We start from the raw sequence: 14,783 nt of genomic DNA on the forward strand, positions 1-14,783 counted from the left end.
GCTCTTCGGATGGTAGTTGGGTTTGGTGAGGACAGAACCCAACAGAGACATTGTCAGACTTGTGGAAAATATCATGGTGGAATATGTAGGGTAGAATCCGGAGCTTGTTTCCGATGTGGTGAAATGGGACATTTTGTGAGAGATTGCCCATTGGGGAAAGGAGAACCAGTACAGTCGGAACGATCTGCTTCGATATCTTGGAGAGGGAGAGGTAGAGGAAGAGGTAGGAGCCAACCTGAATCTTCTACTCCACAAGAAGTACGCTCCACTGCTCGAATGTATAATATTAATACCAATGAAGATTTTGATGATCCAGAGATAATAGCAGGTATCTTTCAAGTGTGAAATAAATATATTATGATAATGATTGATTTAGGCTTGTTTGTTCATATATTAGTAGTAAATGGGTGAAAGAATTGAGAATTCAATTAGAAATTATTCATAGTAATATGACAGTGACAAATTTATTAGGGTACAGTGTGTGGATAAGTAAGATATATTGAAAGTGTCCCATTATTATGCAATGAATTTGAAGTAAGATTGGAAATAAACCAGTTTTATAATTACCATAAAAATGTTAATTATAATTGAAAAGAGTAGAGTTAACCAGTTTAGATGAATTGGAAATTATAATGTTAGAGGATTTATATCGTTCTGAAATAGAATAGTTTCTTTGCTGCATTGATAAGATAAGGTATAGGTGATGATTCTTATAAGGAGAATATTAAAAGATCAAATGATGCAGAATATGGTTATAAAAAAGTTTAAGAATATATATATATAATAAGTATAGATGGATTATTGGTATGGAGTGAGGACAATAGAGGTTACTATCTATATAATGAGTTACATTATATGGATTTTAGAAAGGTTAAAGTAAAATACATTGGAGATGTGTGGACAATATCTTATCTCCTGGTGCAATGAAAATTCGAGGACTAATTTTCTTAAGGGAGGAAGATTTGTAACATCCCAAAATACGGGTTAGTGACCACAATTGTAAAATTTCAGAATATGATGATTAAAGTATAATAGTTTAATAGTTTAATGATTTGTTCGGAAATATTTCCTAAAAGTTTATAGTAATTATCCAAAGAATTAAAGGGCAAAATGGTCATTAGACTTGAAAATTATAATTAAATGATATATATATATATATGGATAAGGATGGGAGATTTTCCAAAAAAATCTCTTCTCTCTTTTCTTCTTCATTTTGTCTTCTCCACGTGTGAAGCCAAGCAAAGGTGAGTTTTCTTTTGAGCTGATTATGTGCTGAAATTTAAGTTTAGTTTTGATTATTAGATGCTAAGTAAGATTAAGGAAGGATTAATTTGCTTTAAAACAACAAAATGAAGAGTTTATGAGGATTTAAAGATTTGGAGTTTTTGAATGAAATATCAAAATAAAGTTTATATTGAGAATTGAAAGTTGAATTTGACTTGTCATCAAGTTAATTAAGGGATAGGAAGTGTTAGAATAGGAATTTGAACATGTTGCAAAACTAGTATAATTTTTGAGATTACATAGGAATGACTAGATTTGAAGTTAAAGAAGTGATTATGGAATAGAAATAAGTTTAAGTATGTGTATTAAAGTTAGGAGTATTAAAGGAAGTGAAATAGGAAGGTTTGAGTTGAAAATTGATGATTTTCGAGCTTAGAATACAATTTCTGGGTAGAGGGAACCGATACCCTATGAATGGGAATCGATTCCCCCTCTTGAACGAAAAATTCCAGTATGTTCAGGGGGTATCGATTCCCCTGGGGGGTATTGATTCCCCCCTAAATGAAAATATAGAATTGATTCATTAAATCGGTTTAAGTTATTGACATCAAGTTTAAAGTTTAGGCTTCTGATAGTTGTTTTGAAATGATATATTTATGTAGATATTGAGCCTAAACAAGTTCCGGAATAATCAAAGGATTATAATCGAATCAAAGCAAGGCTAAGGTGAGTGCAATTTAAATTGTACTTATGTGATTGATCAAACATTGGCTTGCGATGAGTCAATGATAGAGTTACTATGGTAAGAAGTAAATTATATAATGTTATGTGATTACTCTGTGTGCATTAGTACATAGAAATGGATGTATGTTTATATGTTACATGATTTACATGCTTACATGAAAATGCAACATATGATATTAGATATGTGCTTACACATACATTTGATATGTGATAGAAGAGAAGGAATATGTGATTATGATATCAAGGATTACACGTACATGTGATACGTGACTGAAAAGAAAAGATATGTGTTTATAAGAGAAAGAATATGAATAAGTAATGTGAACGGTCATAAATGATAATGCCCATGTTATGTGATATGAGAGCTAGGGGTATAGTTGGCATGCCAAGGGTCGAGGGTTACCTATGTTCTTTGGGACATATGGACTGTTTACCTATGTTCTTCGGGACATATGGACTGTTTACCTTTGTTCTTCGGGACATATGGACTGTTTACCTATGTTCTTCGGGACATATGGACTGTTTACCTATGTTCTTTGGGACATATGGACTGTTTACCTAGGTTCTTCGGAATCTATGGACTGGTCCTTCGGGACATTGATCGAGCTGTGGTGACAGCATATGTGTGCACAACCTCAATGTACTCACATACCTTAAGTTCTCAAAAGTATACATGGGCGAATACATGGTCCTTACAGAGAGTAAATAAATAAATTGATTTGTTACTATGTATGTTTGGTTGTGAAGTAGTATATGTGTTCCATGGTATGTAGAGAAAGATTCGATATATGTATTTATATGATAAAAAGGTACTAAAAGTACTTGTATTATCTCATGTTATCATGTATACTGAATTATATGCGACTCGATTGAATGTTTATATTTATGAGAAATGCATTATTATTATGTTTTTGCTTCACTAAGTCTATGACTTAGCGTGTAAGTGATTTACACGTAGGTACTGAGAAGCAGAAGGATCAAAGCTAAGTTCATAGTAACAACATATCTCTGCTCAAAGACCAGATCAGAAGTAAATTACACAGTATGTATTATTATGTGATAAATAGGTTGGCATGTAAATAAATTAGGTAAATTAGGTATTTATGCTCTGATCGAGTTTTGTAATATTCTAAACATATTTATATAAGTACAAATGCAAAGAAATGAACTGTTAAATTTTTTACGAGTGTTATGTACAATTTACGAAAATCACTGTAGCAGGTTACTGTATTACTGTTCATATAGTATTTCACCGTTCATAAACACGTTTTTATCTCCAAATTTTATACCAAACATAATTGAATAATACATGATTGTATTTTCTTAACATCAATTCAAATGTCCAGTTATTTTACAAGAATAAAGGTTTTGAAATGTCAATGTGACATCTCGGACTCGTATCCAGGTCGGGTATGGGTTGGGGTGTTATACGAATGACGATGTAACACCTCCATATAATAAAGACCCTAGAGGTGTATGGCTGACTATCCCACCGCTCATAGAAAACTGTGAAAATTGTGAAAACACTAACATCGATGAGTGCGAAAACTGCACCGGAGATGTATGTGCATATGGTGAAACTTCACCCACCAAATAACCAGTATATGAACCCCAAGTTAGATCTACAAGCATGAAAGTATAATATCCGCAAGGAGGGGTCATAAAACTCTAAGGCGGTGGTGGTATTTGGAATGGAAGCGGTGGCGTCTGACCCGACTGCAGTGGCGTATGAAATGGTTGTGGTGCCATCTGATACGACTGTGGTGCCATCTGAAACGGCTATGGAATGTACAACGGTGTAGACGGTGGTTACTGTGATGGTTATGGTACTATAACTGAGGACGAGCCAGAAGCGCCTGCTCTCCGTCCGCGAGTTTGGGAGACAATGATGCTGTGACGGTGGACATCTTTATCGACGTTGATGGATGCTCCCACCTTGTGCTTCCTCGAAAAGTAGGAACGATTTCCTGTTCGTGTTGAATCACTCATAATAATCATCTGCAACCGAGTAATGATCCACATAAATAGGTTTTGTACGAGGAATACACCTACGTCGATCCTCCCATATCATTACCCACTTAATGTGCTTCAGCAACCAGTCGACTTCTTTTTTGCCCCATCTATCGATGATATTCAAATCATTGAGATTCTTAGGTGCTTCTGAAATAGATTGTACATAATCAAATTAGCGAAACACGCGATCAATAGGATGCCACTCGACAATAACATAACATATCAGAGGGATCACTGTCTTCCAAACATCTAATGAGCCTTTTAAGTGATATGGGATGCAAATCCTCATTTCTTAAGTAGAATAAGGAGCCCATTGAAACTAAAACAAATATATATATAATTCTTATTAAAATAATATTCTAAATATATAACAATAATTAAAAGTAGATAATAATATTTAAATGTATACCTCTATATTAGTCATCTGATCAATGAGTAGCCTACTTTCTTCCAATTCATCATGTAAATTCCGATGATCTTTTCTTGCACTTGACCACCTATTCAATGAATCAATTTTCATTATATACTTAACAAAAATATTTATATACAAATCAATATTGAAATTACCTCAATAATAGCAGGAAAACCAACGGGTTTTTCACCCCGGACATAAAAAGGGCATGTAATACCACGCCCAAGACTGGAGAAGAAGACATTCGTCGATAGCATTTTTTCGATAGTCAGTAGCTCGACGTATTTCCCTATACAGAAATGCCAAAACTGCGGAGCCCCAACTGAGTGTGTCAGCATGATGAAAATCTGCGAGGTGACGCAACCACATACAATGAACTTGGTTGCGCGATTTTTCGAGCATCAGGATCCCTCCTATGTGTTGTAATATGCAAGCCCGTTCATACATTTTAACCTACTTCTCGGAGGCATCACGACTCAAATTTTTTAAAGTTGTATCCAACCAATTTAACGGTATTCGACCATTGTTGAAATTAGACAGGACACCACCAGGATACTCCTCACACAAGGAATGTCAGTCACCATACGCCACCCCATAAATCGCATCCCTATCTATCAGAAACCCCAAATGCATATAAACATCCTCCAGCATAATTGTATACTCTCTACATGGAAGATGTAATGTGTGTGTCTCTGGTCTCCACCTCTCAACCAATGTAGAAATAAGGTTGGATTCAATGTTACAGTGCCCTTCATATTTTGCTACATAACTGAATCCAACATCGACTAAATACGACCATACACGATTAGGTATCTCTAACTTAAGGTTACGAATGAATGGATCTAAAATACGACATATCTCCTAATTTAATAAATATTAAACAAATTAAAATATAAACTAATACTAAAGAAATTTAATAAATAAAACATTAACAATAATTAAATTATAATAGAATTTAAAATTGTTAATGTATAAGCAAAATGTCTCGAGATATGATTCCCATTTAAACGCAGCAAACCGCATTCCATTTTATAACTGCAAAAATTAATAAAAAGTTAGTATAATAAAATTTAATAAAATAACAAATTTTTGATTTAGTATAATACAATAAAAATATTTTTACATTATTAATAGAAAGATTGATACTAGGAATAATGAGAGAATTTGAGATTTGAGTATAGTTTAGAGGTTGTGTTTGGGGGAAGAGGAGAGGGGTAGAAGGGTTTCCCATAAATGTGAGAGTTGGACAGTTGGTGTATTAAAAGAAAGGCGCGGATCATTATTCGCGCCTTGCGTGTCAGAAATCCCACGAAGGCGCAGATGACCATTTGTGCATTTCTTAACATGGAGCCAACTCAGACGCCATCCGCGCCTTTTTTGACGTGGCACCAGCTCGAACAGAATCCGACAAAGGAGCGGAAAGCGATCCGCGCTTTATTAGAAATGATAATAGATCAATAATATTAAGAGAAAATGTGTCTGACAGGTAATTATTAGATATACGAGTGATATTTCGATAAAAACACCAAAACCTCCTATTTTGTTTTAAAGTGAGTTTTTGAAATGGTCGGAGGTGCCGTCAGCATGAGCCAATGCACAAAGGCAACATAGTAAACGCGGGGAGAAGACAAGACACAAATGTAATTAAAAAGGTTGACCACTTTCGTGATTAACATTCAACAACATGGTCAATTCGGTATCCTACTTATAAATCACGCGAGGGTTGTCCTTTCCCTTCGCTTTGCCCAATAAAACCGGAAAATGCCAGCTCTCCATATTCCAGCACAGCATTTGGCAGCAAGAGAGGAAGGCGAATCAGCCAGGAAACCAAAAACCTCAGTTTCTCTTGCTTCCATTTCTCTAAATTTCTCCGTTTTCTTCTTCACGGCAATGGCTTCGCTTTCTGATTCTTCCAAACAATCCCTTCTCCCTAGCTTCCTTTACTCTTCGCCTAACTCTTTCGCCCTCGATCGGCTCCTCAATGCCAACAACTCTGTCTTCGGCGTTTCGCGCTCCACTCACTCGAATCTCCCGCCGCATCATCCTTGCCGTCGATCAAGTCGAGGACGTTTATGATCCCCGCGCCCAATGAGCCTGGGAAGAGGATCGAGATGTACTCGCCTCAGTTCTATGCTGCTTGTACATTTGGCGGTATCCTTAGCTGTGTCTCACTCACACGGCGGTTACTCCTCTTGACCTCGTCAAGTGTAATATGCATGTATATATTTGTAGATCTGGATCACTTCTATTTACCTTCTTTTGAACTTACTTTGTAATTGATTTTAAGATTAGGTCTGTGCTAAGCTTGCTGCTCACTTGAGAATTCTGATCGGTGGTTGTTGCTTGTTGGATCTGTGCCTGGTTTCTTTTACTTCTTCAGTTCGATTTTGATGCCTTAGGTTTTACTGCTTGATTTCTGGATATGCGGAACTTTATAGGAGTATCACTTTGATTACACTCCGGATTTTTAATGTTCTGTCCATGTCTCTAGGTCTTCATCCCGTAATGGATACTTCTGTTTGCTTTTATTCTGTTCATAATGCCGTATTGGTTTCCTTCAGGAAGGATGTCCTGAACCTAAGTTGGGAAGTTATATGAATCAAGGTCATTAGTATAGTAACCCCCCTCCCGATTTCATTCTCGAGGGAAACCAATTCATTTAATGCCTTCCAATCTTCCTATTTTAAATATTGTAAGAAATCATATAAAGACAATTCTTATTTAAGATAATTATTTGTGCAATAGATTATAGATAGCTATTTGTACTAGTATTAATCTACCATAAGATATCCCATTCCGTGAATTACTGCATTTATTTGAGTGATCTACACACAATGAAAATCGCTTCTTCTCATGTCTCTGATTTGATGAGCCGAAACCGTAAAATAGGAAATGATTTTGCTACATGTGGGGGGCGTCATTCGCTCTTCGGATGGTAGTTGGATCCTTGGATTTGCTTAAGTACTAGGAATATGCTCTATCGTTGAGGCGGAGTTATGGGGGATACATGAAGGATGCGTGGAATCTTGGTGAAAGACAAATCATGGTTGAAACGGATAGCTTGGAGGTTATTCGGATGTTACAGGGAAACGCTAATAGAGATTCGGTATTTACTTTGTTGGATCGAGCTCGTGTTTTATTAAATCAGGAATGGTCAGTTACTTTGAAGCGTATTAACCGGGATGCGAATAAAGTGGCCGATAAACTAGCAAGGTTAGCAGCAGCAAGAGGCGATGTTCAGACAGTTTTCTACTGTCCACCGCCGGAAGTACTTAGTTTAATACAACAATATTCTTTTGATTGTAATGTGGCAGTAGCACACTAGGTGCAATCCTACATCTTTATTTCATCAAAAAAAAAATATTTATATACTCTAATTTCTATTAAAAAAACTGTGTTTCTTAATAAAATATATATTAATATGTATATATGATCAATTACATATGTAAAAATATGTTTATACACAAACATGAATTTTAAAATTACTAATTAGATTAAATAATTTAATATAATGAGTAATTTTTTATGGTAATTATTAAAATAATAAATGGTTAAGAAAAAAATATTCAAAATTTTGTACCAGTACGAGCCTTTACACACCAATACTGGTTGGTATTGACTGGTACCTAATTATTCGGTACCAATTAAGTGCTGAACAGTATGTATTGACCGGTATCCAGTTCCATATGGTATCAATCAACATGATGAATACTTGTGTTATTTGTTGCAGTTGATCTGTGGTCATTTTTAATTGTACTGGTTTGTATTTGATCAATGATACAATAATTTTATAATATTACAATACATCTTACATTATGGATTTGTTATTCTGTTAGCTATCTGATATTTTAACACGGTGGATTTTCAAAAGTGACATCTGAATTGTTGTGTTGCCAGATTGACCCTGCAAAATACAAGAGCATCTCATCTGGTTTTGGGGTCCTGCTGAAAGAGCAAGGATTTAGGGGCTTCTTCCGTGGTTGGGTTCCTACTTGGTTATAGTGCTCAGGGTGCTTGCAAGTTAGGATTCTATGAGTTTTTCAAGAAGTACTATTCTGACCTTGCTGGACCTGAATATTTTGCCAAGTACAAGACCCTAATCTATCTTGCTGGTTCTGCATCTGCTGAGGTGATTGCTGATGTTGCGCTCTGCCCTTTTGAGGCAGTCAAGGTCTGGGTTCAAACTCAGCCAGGTTTTGCTAGGGGTATGTCAGACGGATTTCCCAAGTTCATCAAATCCGAAGGTGCTTCTGGGTAAGCTTCTTAGCATTGTTAAATGCTCTGTGTAAGTAATACCGGGAAATGTCTGTTTGATTGAGTTCTGAACTCTTTGCTTTTCAGATTGTACAAGGGTCATGTTCCTCTTTGGGGCCGTCAGATTCCATGTAAGTTTGGCATGCACATTTTTCATGGGCAATTACTAGCTTTAGTACTTCCCTTTATTTTTTATTTTATTCTTCCTTTTTATCTTTTTAACGCTCCTTTTCTGTGGTTGCTTTAGCATTTGTTAATTAAAACAATGGGTACGATTATTTAGACATTCCTCCTCCCTTTCAGATACCATGATGAAGTTTGCTTCTTTTGAAACCATTGTTGAGATGATATATAAGTATGGTATTCCCACACCAAAGGACCAATGCAGCAAATCTTTGCAGCTTGGTGTTAGTGCTGGTGGTTACATTGCTGTTGTGTTCTGTGCTATCGTTTCTCATCCTGCTGACAATCTTGTCTCTTTCCTCAACAATGCCCAAGGGGCAACTGTTGGTGATGTAAGTTCTGAAAACCTTGTATGATTATTTTGAGCTTTAATAATTTCAGTTTTGAACAATTTTTACTTAGTATGTTGTCTTTTGATGATGCAGGCTGTGAAGAAGCTTGGTTTATGGGGTCTGTTTACCTGTGGGCTTCCACTCCGTATTGTGATGATTGGAACACTAACCGGAGCTCAGTGGGGCATATATGATGCTTTAAAAGTGTTTGTGGGACTGTAAGTCATTCCTATTATTGCTATAAAGCATCATTGTCTCGTTTTTCAGGTGGTTAGAGTGAATGAATGCTTATGGGTTTCTTGTAATCTTTCAGACCAACCACTGGTGGTGTTGCTCACTAAAATATCGGTGGAAGGTCAACTACAAATGATTCTAATAGGCATGCAAAACCTTTTCATAGGGTTAAATAAAAAAAAATAGAGCATAGACTGCTGAAAATTGCTTGAATGAGTCTCAAGCATGTGGAAAATATTTTTTTTGCATTCGGAACTTTTATCAACTTTTTTTTTTGTTTCGACTGGTGTGGTTTTTTTCGGAGGATGGATTTGGTCCCATCCTAACTTCTGGAGAGTATTTTTTTTATGGTAGTTAGATCATATATAATGAAATTTCTTTTGAAGATCAACAGCCCTTGTAGCATTCACCTAAACTATTGAGCAGACTGATTTGCCTCCTTAAGCAAGCGTCAAAATGTGCTGAGAGATTTTATTGTTGCATTAATGCATATGGTATAATCTCTTTTGTTCTTTCTTCTACGCATGTGTCATCTTCTTTTTTTTATAATGTTGCGCCTTTTATTCAGTGTTTGTTGGGTCATAGGAAAGGAATTTGATTTCCTTTAATTCAGGCCTTTAGATCTGAGGTTTAGAGTAGTGCAGATAGGAAAAAAATTGCGAGGGAAGCCTTGTCTCTTGTTTTTGTGAAATTTAGTTCGCTCTTGAATATAATAAGGTTTTTTGTGATTATTACGAAATTTTATACATAGTATCTTTTGTTAATAACTTGCAATAATCGAATATCTGCCTATTACGCAGTCCAAGGCTTTAAGCCCGTTCGATCTAATTTTTTGCACCATTGATATGTAGCACGTAAGCTAACTTCTCGACAAGGTTAACGGAGCTAATTTGTTTTGAAGTAAAATAGGGACGTTAGGCGAACGGTTATTAAGCACGGTAAGAACGCCAGTTTGACACCTTTTGTTTCGGAGAAAAGATGCTGCTAGTAGATTAATATTATTATTATTATTTTGAAAGAAAACGGGCCTCATTAAAAACTCCTTCTAAGACCTATAAGGGAAAAGAGTGCCCTTGGACATTGTAATGCCAGAAGAAAAATCAATTGATATAGCAGACGTAATAATTTCGGGACAAACTGAGTCAAAATACAAAGCATTTTCAAAACGGATAGGTGGAGAGCTCAATTAGCCAAAGTATGTGCCACAATATTACAAGTTCTAGGAACAAAACACACTATGTAATTTAAATTAGCATCTAAAATTCTACGAGCTTCCCGAAGATGATGACCCAATGTGGACAAGTCCTCATTTGGTCGAGATATCTTGTTGACTACAAACGTTGAATCTGATTCAAAGATTACATGCGTCCATCGATACTCACTTGCCAAAGAAAGAGCTGCATTCAGAGCATGAATCTCCGAAAGCCCAACTTCGACACAACCTGATGACGATGCAGCCATACCACCAAGTATCTGGCCAATAGCATCTCGGGCAATAACCCCCACAGCCGTTATACATCCAATAGACTCAAAAGCACCATCCAAATTGATCTTCACATACCCTGGAGGGGGAGGTTGCCACTTCGCTTGATCAATACACGACGCTGCTCCTGGAGAAGATCGCACAACTCTCGCTCTCCCCGACGCATGCTCCCTGGCCAATAAGTAGTCGTGCTGAAGGAAGGCAGCATTGATGGCCAATATCAATGGGGTTGAAGCTTGTTATCATGCACTTTAGAATTCCTCCCATTCTAGAGGTTTTAAAACAATACAAGGAAACAAGCAAGGCCAGCTAGATCCAAATTTGTAATCACTAAATCTAACTAATCCTATGGAGAGACAAGTTGGCTAGACAAGAAAACATCCTTCATATACTAGCACAAATGAAAGTTTCTTGGGCATAAGAGCCATCCTGTAAAATATGAACTATCATATATTCTTCTAAGCCACACATTAGACAAAGACCTTCACTTAAGCTAGCATCACGTAACCGTTTACCTACCGGTAACCCACCATGGGCCACTCTCCAAGCAAAGATCCTAATCTTAGGCATGATTTGTAATTTAGCAACCATTTTTCCAAACTTTGGAAGCAGACGACTGAGAATGAGTAGGACGTTGAAGCCACTAGTAACCCGAACGGACAGAGCATATACCAGAATCAGAATTACCCCATATGAACACATCCCTTTGAATTGGAGCAATGGATGTCGTAAAATCAAGTTAGAGTCAATGGCGTTAAAAACATAGCATACCTTTGACTCGTTCCAGCGAGATGTTCTAGCGTTCATGCAATGCCATGCATGTAATTGTTGCACGGGGATAGATGAGTAATCTCCGGTAAGGGAAACTAACTTCGATCCACCCTATTTATCCTTGGTCATATGGAAGTAGCTATCCCGTCCAATCCTCCAATACAATGCACCTGAAAAGCCTGAATGGTTTTGTGAATACCTTTTCATGCATAGGAGTTATTGTTACATGTCGCAACCGGTTTTTGTCCGGGTACGAATTTTTACTTGGCGGGAAAACTAAAATGAATAAATAAATGATTTTGATTTAAAAAAATATTTTGGGAGTCACCATTGACCTTTTTGGGTTAGGTAGGTCAAATACCTAAAAACAATCTTTGAAAATAGTTTTTAAGAAAACATAATTTAAAAGATAAACTGATCTGCGTATAACCAAAAATATTTTTAGTAAAGAAGGGATTCGTGGTCGATTACGTTTAGGGAAGGATTAGCACCCCTATAATGCCCAAAATTGATACTCATTAATTATAAATTGTCTCTATTATTGGAAATTTAAAAATTTAAAAATATATTTAATTTATATTCATGTTATTTCAAATTTATTAGTATAATTTTAAGAAAATATATTAATATCTATATATGTTTTTTAATTTTTATAAATAAGATATTTATTTAATTAGAAATATCAGAAAATGACTTATAGGTGCTTTAAGACAGCCCATTTCTTAATATTAAAAAATAAATAAATATTAATAAAATATTTCTCTAAACATAATTAAAATAAATTAATATATAATTTATAAAAATAGGATATTTATTTATTTAAGAATATCAGAAAATGACTTCTAGGTGCTTTAAGACAATACATTTCTTAATATTAAAAAAATATTAAAATATGATTATTTTTCTTAAAAGTAATTTATATAAAATTAAATTTATAAATAGGATTTTTATTTAATATATAAGAAAATAAGTAAATAAATATTATTTATTATATATGTTTATACGACTACATAATAATAATAACAATAATAATTAAATATATAAACATATAAAATTAAAATTAAAATGACTAAAATAAATAAAATTAAAACTATATTATTATAATATAAAAAGTAATAAAACTTGTAAGATAAATGAAAGTATTTGAAATTAGTGACTAAATTATAATATATTAAAATTAAATACCCTAATTCATAATTAGCTATTTAAAATTTCAGTGGCTAAACATGTTATTTTACCTATTATTAATTTAGTGACTAAAATAAACATATATTAAATTCAAATATTAAATTAAAATAAATTAAAACATGCTTTCGAGACTAAAATATTATTTAACAAAATTATAATGGTTATTTCGATTATTTTACCTAAAATCTATATATTTATATTAGTGACTAAATTATAATAAAACAAAATTAAAAGACATAATTAAAACGTATATGAATTGATTTCAGTGACCAAAATGGAAATTTACAAAGTCAGAGTGATTGCGCATGTGGTTTGACCATGCAAGAATTTACACAAATACCCCTCATCAAAACGATGCAGTTCGGGGAGGGTATTTAAACCCTTTTAAACCGGCCTTAAGGGTCATTGTTTCATTTCTCAGGTTTTGTTTCTCTCTCTTTAGAGAGAGAAGCTCTCGTTTGATGGAGATAAACTATCGGCCGACAGCCGTCGCCGACCACCACCGCCGGCCACCGTCAACGGTGGTCGAAATTCCCAAATTACCCTAGAACGTAGGTTTTGACCTCCTAAGGCCGAATACAGCCTCTGTTTTCCTTAAATCCCCTTAGATCGACGTAGATCTAAGGTTATTTACCTTCGATATTTTGGTTTTTCAGCGTTGAATTGAGGCTCTGGCGACTGTGTGGTGTCCTCGGTGGTAAGTCTCCTTCTCTCTTCTCCTTTATTTGGTTGCTGTGAGTTTATTTTTCCGTTGTTGTTGGTGTTGTTTGGCTTGTTGGGTTTCTGTCGTGGTTGTTTCTCCTCGGGTTCTTGCTCGTTTTTTTTCTCTACAGGATCGGTGGCTTTTATAGCCACCACGATACTGCTCTCGGACCGGTCAATAGAGGAAGCTTCGGTGAGTCACCAAACTATGGTGGTGACTGACCATATAGCAGAGACGTGGACGGCCGGCGTAGAGCTTCTGGAGACTTCGGTTGAACCGTCGTGGCAGTGTGGATTATCGGCAGCGGCTGGACGAGGCACCTGGCAGAGAAAACGTCGGTAGCGGCGGCTGGATTTGGAGACGGCTTCGCGTGGTCCCTAGGGATCATAACCCTAGGGTTTCGTCTGAAACTATCTGGGTTGTTGGATCAAAGCCAGATCTAACGGCTGTGATGTTGAGGCAGCTGGCTAAGATGATGGAAACCTTAATATGGTTTTAGGGTTTGGATGGGCCGATTCTAGTTGGGCCTGGCAGGGTTGGACTTCTTGTAACTGGATCGGTCCAGTTTTGGTTGGGCCTGTTTGTAATAATATTAATAGTAATAATAATACTAATAAATAATATAATAATAAAATAAAATAATATTAATAATAATATAATAATAATATAAAAAATAAAAAAATGGATAAAAATTAGTATCTTCATTCATATCACCATTTGGGTAGTATTTTGCTTTCCATACCCTTTCCAACAAGCAATATGGGTGTTGAATTAACCATCATACATGTTTACCAAGCATTGTTGAGTTAAATTACTGTAGATCACGAAAACTGTAATACTCTCAACCCGTATTAAAAACCGAATACGAGTCTGAGGGGTCACATTGACTTTTCAAAACATTTACTTGTATACAATAGTGAGTAATTTAAAACTTTTATACCATATAACTTATTCAAAACGTTTACAAAACTATTCAGAGCTTATACAATATATTCTTTTGAATGCATGCCAACTAGAACTTTATATATAAAAAATACATATTATTCACTTCTCTTCTGATCTGACTTTCAGTAAGGAGAATTGACCTGTCTTGTTCCACATTGCTCTTCACTCTTCTTGAAACCTACGTGTAAATCACTTACATGCTAAGTCTATGACTTAGTGAGGAAAATAAGCATATAATGTAAACTATAACTTGTAATCATGCATGAACAATTAATGCTACCATAGCATACCCAAACA

General features: G+C 35.4%; 1 protein-coding gene and 1 pseudogene across 1 annotated transcript; one reads left to right on the plus strand and one right to left on the minus strand.

Annotated features, from left to right (window-relative positions):
- The first annotated feature begins 6,146 nt into the window (after positions 1-6,146).
- On the plus strand, positions 6,147-9,399 carry LOC120216214 (annotated as a pseudogene).
- Positions 9,400-10,578: 1,179 nt separating this feature from the next.
- LOC120216161 lies at positions 10,579-11,581 on the minus strand. Its single transcript, XM_039213663.1, has 2 exons — positions 11,399-11,581; positions 10,579-11,070 (listed from the first exon to the last, which is right to left on the minus strand). Exons 1-2 carry the CDS (start codon positions 11,579-11,581, stop codon positions 10,579-10,581), a joined length of 675 nt encoding a protein of 224 aa, XP_039069594.1.
- Positions 11,582-14,783: the final 3,202 nt, after the last annotated feature.

This window comes from Hibiscus syriacus, unplaced genomic scaffold (assembly GCF_006381635.1).
Source record: "Hibiscus syriacus cultivar Baekdansim isolate YM2019G1 unplaced genomic scaffold, ASM638163v2 tig00110159_pilon, whole genome shotgun sequence".
Lineage (NCBI taxonomy): Eukaryota > Viridiplantae > Streptophyta > Magnoliopsida > Malvales > Malvaceae > Hibiscus > Hibiscus syriacus.

What these genes read in the sequence shown, in the direction of transcription:
- LOC120216161 (XM_039213663.1), bottom strand. Translation starts at nt 11,581, where the DNA reads ATGTGTTCATATGGGGTAATTCTGATTCTGGTATATGCTCTGTCCGTT. An exon ending in TGGCCCATGGTGGGTTACCG is followed by an intron (nt 11,071 to 11,398) that starts GTAGGTAAACGG and finishes GCCTTCCTTCAG; the next exon opens with CACGACTACTTATTGGCCAG.